The sequence below is a fragment of the Clarias gariepinus genome, chromosome 3 (genome assembly GCF_024256425.1).
Source record: "Clarias gariepinus isolate MV-2021 ecotype Netherlands chromosome 3, CGAR_prim_01v2, whole genome shotgun sequence".
In the NCBI taxonomy this organism is placed as follows: domain Eukaryota; kingdom Metazoa; phylum Chordata; class Actinopteri; order Siluriformes; family Clariidae; genus Clarias; species Clarias gariepinus.
Window position 1 is genome coordinate 12,653,014 of NC_071102.1, and position 13,619 is coordinate 12,666,632.

General features: G+C 36.5%; 1 protein-coding gene and 1 long non-coding RNA gene across 2 annotated transcripts; both read left to right on the forward strand.

Annotated features, from left to right (window-relative positions):
* Positions 1-3,359: 3,359 nt before the first annotated feature.
* Positions 3,360-7,067, forward strand: LOC128519659 (uncharacterized). The gene is made up of 4 exons (XM_053493470.1): positions 3,360-3,464; positions 3,767-4,084; positions 4,165-4,569; positions 7,012-7,067. Exons 1-4 carry the CDS (start codon positions 3,413-3,415, stop codon positions 7,065-7,067), a joined length of 831 nt encoding a protein of 276 aa, XP_053349445.1. The 5' UTR covers positions 3,360-3,412.
* Positions 7,068-7,360: 293 nt separating this feature from the next.
* On the forward strand, positions 7,361-8,414 carry LOC128518302 (uncharacterized). Its single transcript, XR_008357711.1, has 4 exons — positions 7,361-7,458; positions 7,543-7,567; positions 7,677-7,720; positions 8,019-8,414. It is a non-coding gene; the product is annotated as an uncharacterized LOC128518302 (long non-coding RNA).
* The last annotated feature ends 5,205 nt before the right edge of the window (positions 8,415-13,619 follow it).

Consider the following 13,619-nt stretch of genomic DNA (forward strand, 5'->3'; position numbering starts at 1 on the left):
AAACTGTTTAGGAGCTTAAAATTCACTTCTGTATAATGGCTTTTTTCATATTTCCCACATCTGTATTGTGGTGCATAAACTCTCTTTCCTCTTTCTTTCTTTCTCTCTCTCTCTCTCTCTCTCTCTCTCACACACACACACACACACACACACACCCAGAGTCTATGTCTAGTAACAAGAAAACAAACAAGTTATGACCTCAGCCATAAAACAGGATGTTACTTTAAACAGGGTTTGTCACTTTATTTTTTTCTTATCAGTTGTTAAAAAGTTTCCCAAAGACTTAAGTGTATTTACTGCAGAAGCCACGACTCTGCTCACCACTACTCACACAACTTAGCGTACTATTTACTTGACTTTAATTCTGTTTTACGATCGTGTTTTTAGTTGTTCTTTGTTTTATTTATTCCTTAATCATGCTCAACAGAAATGTAATTCGTGAATGATCACATGCCTTACACCCCTTACTAAGATTTTACTCATTTTTCAGAAGGACAAGTTTTAATAGTCATTTGAAATTAAATAGACAAGGCATACTCTAGCATGAGAGTCATTTCTAAAAGCTTTCTTTCTAAAATATTTTGGGGAAATCAAGTCACATAAACTGATGTTCAGGTTAAGCTAATACATTTCAATGAAGTATTTTTCTTCTTCCCTAAGGACACACTAAATTCATTTATACCATAAAAAAGTAACATTGCAGTGCAGAATTAACAAATGGAAAGTCAGGACAGTTTGATAACATTATTAATGTGAGCTGCACAATAGAGTGTGTTAATGATGAACTACTCAAACTGAATAATATAAATTATTAAGGAAAAGTTACATTATGTTTATTTTTGTTATTGTGTAACTGCTCCTTTCTTGTCACATATGTGTATGATGATCAGGTGTCCATAAACGTTTCTTCATATAGAGTACAGTACTCGACTATATTAATGTCCAAGATTCTTTTAGTGTAACACATGGACAACTGTTACTGTTAATGTTACCTTAATCTTTTGTAAGTTTCCATTTAGATAATTTACTTTGTGTAAGTCAAATCTTTGACTCAGCTCTGTTCACGTAACAGTGTTATGCTTAAAATACAAGCCTTATATATAACCTTTACCGTATCTACACTGTAAAAAATAAATTGTAAATTAAAAAAATATGGTAGCAATGTTTTTGGTTGTACAGGATTGCACTTATTATACTGTATATTTTACAGATTTTAATTGGTTTATTCTCGTCAAATTCCAGGGTTTACATTGTAACAAATACAGACCATAACCATGTTTTTTACAGTCTAGAACTGTCTAATTTAAAGATAGTTGTAATAATATTGGATTATTTCCACCTTTTTTACAACTCAGAACTCACTCATCGTCTATACAGCTTTTTCCTGTATATGGGTGGGGGGGAGGGGGGGGGAGTACGTGGAGGAAACCCACCAAGCACGGCGAGAACATACAAACTCCATGCTCACAGAGACGGGAATTGAGCCTAACCAGGAATCGAGCCCGAACTCTGGAGGTGGAAGGTGACAGTGCTAACAACTACACTACCATGCTTGCAACACAATTGCTGTCATCTGTGAAAGCATCATTTTATCACACTAGCTGGGAGCTAAAAGAGATAAAAGTTACATTGTTTAACATTCGGATGTTACTCTTAAGGAACTATTAAGAGTATTTTTATACTAATTGATGACTACAAACCTAAATCAAATGATCAAAACCCATCAAAATTTATTCAAGACTTGGACATCAGCATGATCCCATGTATTTTTTTAATAATGACAGCAAAACAATATTTAAATTCTCAAAATCAAATATACAATTGTCAGGGTGGACATACAGTATTTAAGCGTTTTGGGCAGACAATCTAGGCATATAATTTTACAGAAGGGCTTTTAATACAACTTTACACAAAAAATTATTTTATCACACACATATTAAAATTGTTTATGTCCTTTGTCCTGCATTGTGGTTTTTAAGTGCACACTGCACTGGGATGTTATTTTATATTTTATTTTTGGATTTTTTTTTATTTAGTCGTGGCCAATTTCTCCCCGTCACTAGGGGGCTCCCACATTAAGGCTACTACTACCATTCAGTGGGGAGGGCCGAAGACTATAACGTGTTTCCTCCGAACTGCGTGACATCAGCCGACCGCATCTTTTCGAACTGCTTGCTCACGCACCGTTAGTGGCGGAGTAACACATTCAGAGGAAAGCGCTATTTATAGGTCTTACAGAAAAAGGGGTAATTTTAATTAGAAAAGGAAAGGGTTAAAGGAGGGAGAAAGGGAAAAAGGTAAGGAAAGGTGGGCACGTGCAGGTCTGGTGGGCAGTGCCCTGCTGGCATGCAGGCACAGGCTGGTGAGCGTTGGCGGCGGGCAAGGTGGCGCATGCTAGTGGCTGTCCTTGCCACAGTGATCAAAGGGCGGAATACCATTCACGACTTTAAAGTCCTTAAAATATACAGTATAATGAGTGCAATCCCGTACAACCAATAACTGTGCTACCGTATTTTTTATGGTAAATTTCTGGCAGAATTAGGTTTTTTTACTGTAACATTTACGGTTAATTTTTTACAGAGCAGATATTTTTCACATTTTTTTATTATATTAACAAAGTTTTAGTAAAATATAAACTGATGCTTCAGTATATTAGTAACAAATACATTCTCTGATGTTACATCCATAACTTTCTTTTATTTTACTGCAATAAACCATATTTTCATATGTTTATAACTGTTAAATTTAAGGTCGTAAAACTAATTACAGTTTTTCACTGTAAATTCTACGGTTATCCCAAGTTTTGTGAAATACGGTTTTTCTTCTGTAGCATACAGAATATACGGTATTTTACTGTTAAAATTACTGACATTTTTTTTACAGTGTACCATACTGTGCAAAAGTATTAAGCAACCTGTCATTCCTTTATATTTTGTATTACATCTTGTATTTGTTTAATGTACAGTAGTCTTGAGGAATAGGTTTTCAGGCTTCCTGAAAGACTTTTTTGCTTTCATTTTCAGTCCTGTCCCCGACCAGTTTCAGAGGATTGTTTTTCACAGTGACCTCAAGCATAAAAAGGATCTCTCTCTCTCTCTCTCTCTCTCTCTCTCTCTCAAACACACACTTATAGACAGACACATGCATGCACACACATAAGCAGAATAAATGTCTAGTTACCAGAAGACCCACAAGTAGTGACACCAGCCATTAAACAAGGTTTGTCTCATTATTTTTTAAATGTTTTTCAAAGATCTAAAGGTTTTTACTGCAGGAGTCAAGATTCTGTTCACCACTTTGAGTAATGTGCTGTTTAATTAATTTCAATTCTATATGTTTTCATGTAGAAAAGTGCATGCATTCACAACATGACCCACTTCTGTTTTTTCTCCTCTGTACTAAAAGTGTAATAATGATGTTGAAGTGTTTAGTCCTTCTTGTTTTCTTCATCAACAGTAACGAGGGTGAGTAGTTTTTACATTTTCCTTGCTTTATTTCTTTATTAATAATCATGCTCTATATACAAGAGTAACTAATGAGTGACTTTGCATCTCTGACTAAGATATTTTTTTCCTCTTTCACAAGGACAAGTTTTAAGTCATCTGAAATACAATAGAGTTATTCTCTAGCATGATAATAATTTTTAAGGAAAAGTTTTCTTTCTAGAACATTTTGGGAATTTCAACTTCTCCTGGTCATACAGTCTGATGTTCATTACTATGTTAAGCTAGTAAATTTTAATGAAGTCTCTTTCCTCTTCCATTAGGACACACTGAATTCATTTATACCACAAACAATGAAGTTAAATTGCAGTGCAGCACCAACAAATGGCAAATCAGCACAGAGTCTGACAACAGCATTGATGTGAACTGCACAGTGGAGTGTGTTAATGGTGAAACACTCAAACTTAATAATATCCAGAATTTATGCACAAATAAACAATCATACAAAGTTGGTGAAAACTGTCTGCTAATAGCAAGGAGTGGATTTTTTCGATGTGTTACTGCTCTGGATTCTGGTTTCTTGTTTCCATTCAAACCCAACACTGTCACGTCTTACATAGTCGCCACTGCAAATGAAGGAAGTGAGTAAAATTTCATTTTCTGTATTTTATCCAGACAGTTCTGTTCTTCAGAATAAACAGCAAAATTGTTTTTCCTTCAGTGACAACCAAGTCTGAGGAAAGATCTTCAGTCGAACTAACTGAAGGTGAAGATGTACTTTTAAACTGCAGTTTCAACTTTACAGAAAAATACGACAACCAGAATTTTATACTGTACTGGATCAAGACTATTGGAAAGAGCAGTAGCTGTGTGTATTCTTATGATTATGTCTTATTGGAGGGAATAAAGTACGATCATCACTGCACTGTGCAAGAAGAACTGCGTTACAGAATCTCAAACCAAACTGAAGGCAAAAACACCCATAACATCAGGATCAGTAACGTAACAGAGTCAGATGCTGGACAATATCTTTGTGCTTTACAAATACAAGGAAAGTGGAAGATCATAAAGAATATTACAGTCAGTGATTCTAAAACTAAAGCTGAAAAACATAAAAACAGCACTGGTGAGTTTTAACAGCATTATACTTTGTGTGTGTGGTTTGTGAGCTTCTCTGTGTGTGTGTCAAGGCAATTTTGGATTTGATCTTAGCACCCCTAAAGTCAATAAAAATAATAATGCATCATCATTTTCTAAAATACTTTTAGTGCAGTTCAATCTGCTTAGAGATGCGACCAGTTGCGTTTTGTGTGTGTGTGTGTGTGTGTGTGTGTGTGTGTGTGTGTGTGTGCGTGTTTGTGTAAGCACTTCTTGTCATGAGACAAGGATGTTCTGTCAAGAGAGTAGGTTTATATATATATATATATATATATATATATATATATATATATAACACACAACAGTGTTTTTAGGTACCAAGCACTATAGGACCTACTTGTTTTCCTAAGAATATATTTTTTGGGGGGGTCTTAACATACTCAAAATCTTATGAAAATTGGCAGGCAGTTTGGAATCTGCTGCCATTAGGATGATGCGTGGCCCGGGTCCCTCAGGGGCCCCCACATGAGATTTTGCTTGATGGATCATACACACTTTTATGTGGGCACACAAAACTCGGTACACATTTAGAGCTCATTGAGCCGAACAACTGCATGTCCTGGGCTCAACTCAACAGTCACACACACACGCACGTACACACAAACACATTCATATATCACACACATACACACACATCGCAAATGTTAACACTCACACAGTCACATCTCTCTCTCCACACACGCACTTACAAACACACACAAAAACACAAAAACGTCACATGTCTCACACACACATCACACACATTAACACACACATTACAAATGTAAACACACAGACTTACACACACAAACATGCACAAGCACATTCACTCGCACATTTACTTGCATCTAATTTCGAAATTGTCTTAACACGCTCAAATAACACACAGATTGTGCGGTGCGCCTGGGAGGTGATGGCACAGGGCGCTTGGGCCCATTATCGTTCCTTGCATCTAATTCAGAAATTGGAATTCAATTACTTAATTAATTGATAATATTTATAATAGTAATCTGTTCATTAATTTACGCTATGTTCACTCCGCGCCTCCTCAGAGTGGCAGTGAGACATGCTAGGATGGAGAGAAAGCAGCCAGGGGGAACAGAAAGGGAAAGGGCACATAAAAAGAAAGCACTTTAAGAAGAAGCAGCAATTGTTGCAAAATTTCAAGCGCCCCTATTATCCTCACCTAAAATACTACAGTATATGCTAAAACAGTACATTATTATTATTAAGAGTATTTTAGCAGACCAAAAAAAAACATTTTTTATATATTGTAGGCAGTAAGGGAGCAGGAAGACAGGAGCTATCGTTCAGACATAAACAAAAATGAGTCATAAAGTCAGAGTCTGATTACTCTAAAAATATTTTCCCATAATGTTGTCATGGTTGTTCATTTTTTGCATATTAGAAACACCAATTTACCTTTTTTATGTGAAGGTGGAGACAGTCAACCTATCGCTAGCTCTGTGTGACCACAAATCAGATTAAGCCAGGGACTGAGACAAGTAGAAGGAAAATAAGAAAAAATATTTAGTTTTAACATATTGGATGGAATGTATTGTTTTGTTATTTTGGGTATCTAAGTCATTTTTTGTCATTTTTAGATTCTGAACAATCTAATTACAATGAGGCAGTTGTTTTGGGTGCATACTATGGCCTAGGTTGATGTGGCATTTTCCAGCCTAAAATTGTGTCCCAGTCTGGCCCTGCTTGTGTTTCACTCGCTTAAATTAATTGGTGACCCAATAGATTCACACTATGAAGATGCGCTGCTCATTACTGTACACCTGTACTGTACTGTACATCCTGATGAGAAATAAAGTAACTGAGTGAATGGGTTTAGCATTAAACAGCACGATTCAGGGCATCCCTGTGTGTTAGAAGCTTCATATACTGAGAAGCACACTGTATGTAGTTTCAGATTGCTTTGTCCTAGCGAGAGTTATTACAGAATATTCGGGGCCTCTTTCAAGTAAATCACCCTGAGTATAGTGACAGCTAACTAAATAAGCACAGTTAATGTCATAATCAGTTTCTTATTCTGATAGAATTTGAGATTTATGCTGTATTTACAGTAGATCTACTGACAGTGAACTGAATGATTGGAACAAACCCTGACTCATTTTAGATGTGTTTTTTTTTCTATAGATGTTTATACAAAAGTTCTTTAGGAGATAACAACCAGGGTCAGGTGAAAGAACTATAGTTTCTTATAATAGACTAATAAGTCTATTAGTTATTTATTCGTAGTTTATAAAGTATAGTTTATAATACAGTATGTAAGTATGTAATGTTACTGTACGTCCCTGCATTGCCCACAACGACCCAACATCCAAATAGAATTGGGTCAATTAATCAATATGGAGCAACTGCATTTTTAGCTTTTCTCAATTATAAATTTTCTATTTGTGTTTTAACTTCTGGTTAACAGCACAAAGAAACAGGCTAGACAGTGAGCAAGAAGAACCAGGTGTGGAGACCACATAATGCCCACATAAGGCCTAATGCCCAGCACATTTTTTATTTTCTTAAAAAATAATGTCTCAAAAACTATTTTACTAAAAATTCTAATATTAGTGCTAATCACAATATATTTAAAATATGTAAACATAATACAATAATAATTAATATTAAGACATTAATACTATACAAGACACTATAAAAGTTACATTCTCATTAGGGCTGTGCCTCACTAAAGGTCTGATCCTGGAATCATCTCTGGTGTGTGTATATGAGGCTTTAGTAATTTCTGCCTTCATAAGTTTTATTTGTTGCTTCTACACAGAATTCATCGTGTTATATACTACAATCCCCATATTACTGGCTCTTACTCTAGCTGCTATGGGGTTCATCTGGAAAAAGACTAAAACCTCATCAGGTAAGAACCTTGTGAACCTAGAGCCATTTGATCATACTGTATGACAATACTTAATATTGACAATGTAAAATAATATTTTAACAGGATCTGAGGAAGTGGAACAACAAACGTAAGCACTGGCATTTACTGTATAATCATATGATTTGAATGAACATGATCTTTTTTATTACTGCTGATGTAACTTGTTCCTGCTTCATCATGGTGTCTTGAACCTGCAGAAAGCAAAATGGGGCTGAAACTGAAGAAGCTGTTGATATGGAATGTAAGCCTTTCAAACATATTTGATCTCTATATTTAATATTTTTGTAATAATTAGTTTTGAAGGACAGCATGGTAACACAGTAGTTTGGTTGGGTTTCCTCCCACCTCCCTAAAACATGCCAGTAGGTGGACTGACCAGGCTTAATTGGCCTTGGGTGTGAATAAGTGTGCGAATTTGATTAACTGTCTATTGAACTAGTGTGTGTCCCTGATTTGTGCTTATTGTTCTGGGGATATAAGATCTAGTGATCACAATTTATTAAGATTTAAGATTTATTTCAACTTCATGTCGCATACAGGTTCTCCGTATGCTATGGGGACTGTAGAAGAGGAAATTAAGTTTATATCTAAGCCGGAGGATTTAATACAGGAAGACCAACAAGAATCCACAGGCATCTATTCATCTGTGGAGTAGAATGACTTGTATGAACGCGGGCCTAAAAGGACACTGGAACACTTTGCCAAAGGGATTTTTTTAACACATTTGAGGAATTGAAGATGTTGATAGTGAATGTAGATTGCAGTCTAACAAGTCAATAGAAAAGTTTCTAAAAGGCATAAGATTCCTGTGATCCACCAGCAATATCCTAAACATATTCTTTCATCTTGTGATCTAGCAGTTCAATTTTCCACACATACAGTATATTATCTTTCATATTTTAAGATTCTCTTACTAATTAACTGTATGAACTGCAATTGATTTATGAATTGTGCTCTGAACCTAAATTGTTCCTTTTTTTTTTACACAAATATTTAATTCTTCCTTCTCTGTGATCTTATTGCTATGCTATGATGCTCATAAATAATGTAACGTAATTTAAAATTATTTTGTATGTATTTTGTATAAAAGAGAGATATCACATTCTTCTATTGTTAATAATCTGTGACGTATAATAGTTGTTGTTGGTCTTTCGGCTGCTCCCGTCAAGGGGTTGCCACAGCGAAATACCCAATCCGCACAATAACTTGGCACTGGTTTTACGCCAGATGCCCTTCCTAATGCAACCCTCCCATTTTATCCGGGCTTGGGACCGGCACTGCATCCAGTGGCTGGGGTTTGGGCACTGGCTGGGAATCAAACCCGGGCCTTCCGCATGGCAGGCGAAACACCTATAAACACCTATCATAAAATCAATAGGATGGTTGAAGAGACTTCCTGAAGCTCTAAGCAAATCACATGTCATAAAATTGTAGTTTAGGTCTATGTCACCTTACTGTAGTTTGTCCTTAAACCTGATAAAACATGTATTCGCCTTAATAGTTGCCCTTCAAATTGAAAAAGTGACAAATGTCTTTACACTGCCTCCATGTACAAGAAAAGAGTGTTTTTCTAGTAAAGAATCCATAATGCTGTTCCCTACAGCGTTCCCCTGAGTGAGGAGCCATGATGAGGTTCCCTACAAGATGGAGTGCCCTACTGGGTCAATAAATGCAGTGCAAAAAATTTAAAATGACGTGCTTATTTGTGTAAGACAATGTGCCCTCTAGTTTAGTGTTATACTAAACCTGTGGGTGTGTCCTAAATCTAATTTATTTTAAATCATCATGAACGACTGGAATAACTAAACAAACATGTAAAAAAGGCTAAATTGCAAACACCATCAGCAAGATGTGTATATTCTGGAACTGAGACTATTTTCCTTAAGACTGCAAAATATTATGTCTTAGCAATTAAAATGTCTTAAATTTTCTGAAATATTTTAATAAATAAGATTACAAACAATCTACATTTTGATTACTAAGCCTATTTGTAGACACATTTTATGCGTTTAAAAAAAAAATACTTGTTCCCCGAACAGATAATTTTTAAGATAGTAAGGTGAAGATGTACATTTACTGTAAACTGCAGTTTGATTTTATCAAAATTATACAACAACCTGAATTTTGTAATGTACTGGATCAAGACCAAGAACAGTAGCTGTGTGTGTTCTTATGATTTTAAGATATATGAGCATATGAAGTACAAACAGCACTGTAATGTGCAATGTTGCTGAATGTTCACACGGTCGACTGCAGTGGGCTCTAAGCCACATCGACTGGGCTCATCTGGGCAAGTCTCAGTGATGCAGTGTGCTTTACACCCTCACTCTTTCTCTATCTCTCTCTCACACACTTACGCATACACACAAACAAACATACACACATGCATGCATGCACACACACACACACACACACACACACACACACACAAGTTGTGACATTACTGTAGCTGTTTAACAGGATTTGTCACACACAATGACTAATCATCCCAAATAAACATATAAAGTTGTATATTAAAAATAATGGCTTAAAGACAACAAGATAAAAATATTGCATGGCCATCATGAGCAATGACCTGAATCCTATAGACAGTTTGTAGATTGATCTGAAAAAGTGTCTCTAAACACAGAGACTTACAAACCTAACTAAGTTACACCAGTTCTGTAAAGAGGAACGGGTAATTGACTTACCACAGGAAATGTCTGGTATGTGTTAAGGAGGAAGTGTATGTAAACGCTTGGCTTCATTATTAATAATAATATCCTTGTATTATTCCAATATAAGTAGTATTTTTATGCCTATGATTGTAGGCTTTGAAATTGCAGACATATTATATATTAATTTTCATATGTTTGGTTAATTTTAAACATGACCATTAATGTCCCTTTTATTCTTAATTAATGTGATGTTAACTTTTTTCTCTTTCTTCTAAAAGAATTGTATATTATGATATGGTGTTAAAGGTGGAGCATTATATCCTATATATAAGTCAGGCCACATGTTTGGAATTAAATAGTCTTACTGACTCATTAGCGTCAACCAGTTTTTGCTTTGGAAAGAACTGCTTTGGAAAGAACTGCTGTAACCTGTTTCATTTGTTTATTTATTTATGTTTGTCTGTTTGTTTATTTTAGCTGATACTAGTAAACACATATTTGCCTGACAGGACATACTGTAGCTTCAAAACTAGCTTCTTATTATTTTCTTTTTGGTAACAGCATACTTAATACAGTGAAACCTCGGATTGCTAATAACGCGGTTTGCGAGGGTTCCGCAAGACGAGCAAAAATTTGCAAGAAATTTTGACATGAAAAACGAACAAGTCTTGATTGACGAGTACCGAGCATCATGTGATCACAACTAAGCCAATGGTTCTTCTCTCTCTCTCTCTCGCTGCGGAATTGTGGGTAATCGACCTCTATGCTCAGGCTTAGTGTGCGTCTCTCACTCATATATTCAACATCCATATATTCCACATCCTCTGCATCCTTTTCTCTCACACCAACTAACTTCAAGTCTTCTCTCACTTCATCCATAAATCTTCCCTTTGCTTTTCCTCTAGACCTCCTCCCTGGCAGTTCCAACCTTAACATCCCTCTACCAAGGGATGTTTAGGTGAGCCCAAGATGGCGCCGGTGAGGTCGGCTGCCGTCACGACTGCTCCGACCCTCTTTTCTTTGTTTTTGTTTTTAAGTTAGTTTTTAGCGTTTTAAACCAGTCAAAACACCACCATTGAGTACATTACGTATGATAGAGACACTCTTGTTTCTATTGGTATACACTGTACTCAGAATTTGACGTTTTTAACTCTGGATCCGAGCTGGCCAAGTGAGATCCTGAGGAAGAACAAAGGACGTGACGCGAAGCGGCAGCCCCGAGGGAAATGTGCCGGCGTCAGGAACAGACTCTTACTTTTTAGTATTTCTTTTTATTCATATTTATTTCTTATCTATAAGCTTTAAATTTTCTTTTTAAGGTCACTGGCGGTCATATAAGCATTTCACTCCATATCGTACTGTGTATGACTGTGACAAATAAAATTTGAATTTACCAATATATTCACAATCTCTCCTCTGAACATGTCCAAACCACCTCAATCTGGCCTCTCTGACTTTACCTCCAAAACATTTAACATGGGTTTTCCCTCCAATAGACTTAATCTTGATCCCTTGAAACCATTTTGCTGCTCACAGATGCTCACCTCTACCCGTAACCTAGCTTCCACTACTCTTTCCTACAGCTTTATTGTATGGCTGATCAGTTTTATGCACCTGTAAGTACATTTCCATCTCTGTCTTTGCATCATTTTAAATTGCTGCACACCCTTTCCATCTCTATCTCTCAGCCTCACCACCTGTACAGATCTATCTCTCCCAGTCATTACTGTCCAACATAGGCTACAAGTCCTCTTCATATGCTCTTTGTTTGTTCTTTGCCACTTCTACCTTTACCTTACGCTGCCTGTCCCTGTACTCCTGTCTGCTCTCTTCAGTCCTCGCAGTGTCTTACTTATTCTTAGCTAGTCTCTTTCTCTGTATACACTCTTGGACTTCCTCGTTCCACCACCAAGTCTCCCTGTCCACTTTTTCCTTTCCTGATGATACACCAAGTACCCGACTACTTGTCTCCCTCATCACCTTAGCTGTAGTTTTCCAGTCACCTGGAAGCACCTCCTGTCTTTTACATCAAGGGAATCAGATTATTTTTGTCAGACAGGCAGACAAACATGTACAGCACAGTTAATGTCCTATTTTACAGTTCTTACATCTGTATACTGGCATGCAAACTCACTCTGTCCTTCGCTCTCTCTTTCTCTCTCTCATACACATGCATGGAATAAGAAAGATGTCAAGGTTTGTCACTTTATTTTCTTATAATTTGGTAAAAACTTAAATGTATTTACTGTTCACCAGTTGTTTACAGTACTTGACTTTAATTCTGTATGTTTTCAGGTACAAAAGCTGGGACATTTACAGCGTTACTCACTTCTGTTTTTTCTTCTCAGTGCTAAAAGCGTAATGATGGTGTTGAAGTGTTTAATCCTTCTGTTTCTTTTCATCAGAAAAAGACAATAATGGAAATTGAAATTATTTGTTCCACAGCCCAAAAAAAAATACATAAAAATAATTAACACAAAATATAAATTAAAAATTAAAAAATTAACGTGCACGTTACCTTAAAAAAAGTAAAAATTAAAATCCTGACAGATAAGTGTTTCCATTTATGCGCACAGGCGCTGTGTGTGTGTATGTGTGTGTGTGTGTTTTTCTCTCTCCTGCGCTGCTGAGTGTGTTATGTGTGTGCGCAAGTGTAATTTGACACCGTGCCGGTTGTGTGTGAGCGAAGCACCCCCTCTCTGTTTCACACACACACAAACACATTAAAGGCGAGAGAAAGAGAGAGAGAGAGCACCTGCACGGTGTCAAATTACGCGCGCACACACATAACACACACACTCAAACACTGACACACACTAACGACGAGAGACTGTGTGTGCAAACCTAACACATAACACACACACACTGCCGCGCAAGAGGAAAAACACACACACACACACACACGGATTGATTAAACCAGTTAGAGAAGAGCAATAAGACCCAGCAGGGGAGATAAATACCCGCTGCTCCAGAGAGAGAAAAACCATTGGCTCAGTTGTGATGACGCGACGATTGGTGTCAAAACAAGAAGCGCATGCGTTACACATGATACTTAGTGCTCGTAAACCACGACAACGCTCGTTTTTTAAGTAAAAAATTATTAAAAATCTTTGCTCGTCCTCCGGAACACTCGTAAACCACGTTACTCGTAATCCGAGGTTCCACTGTAGTTATAATCTACCATGAGAGTCATTTTCAAAGAAAAACTTTCTTACTAAAATATTTTGGGAAGTTAAACTTCTTGTAGTCACTGAAGTTCATTATCATGTTAAACAAGTACATTTTTAATAAATAATTTTTCCTCTTCCATTAGGACACACTGAATTCATTTATACCACAAACAATGAAGTTAAATTGCAGTGCAGCACCAACAAATGGCAAATCAGCACAAAGTCTGACAACATCATTGATGTGAACTGCACAGTGGAGTGTGTTAATGGTGAAACACTCAAACTTAATAATACCCAGAATTCCTGCATAAAT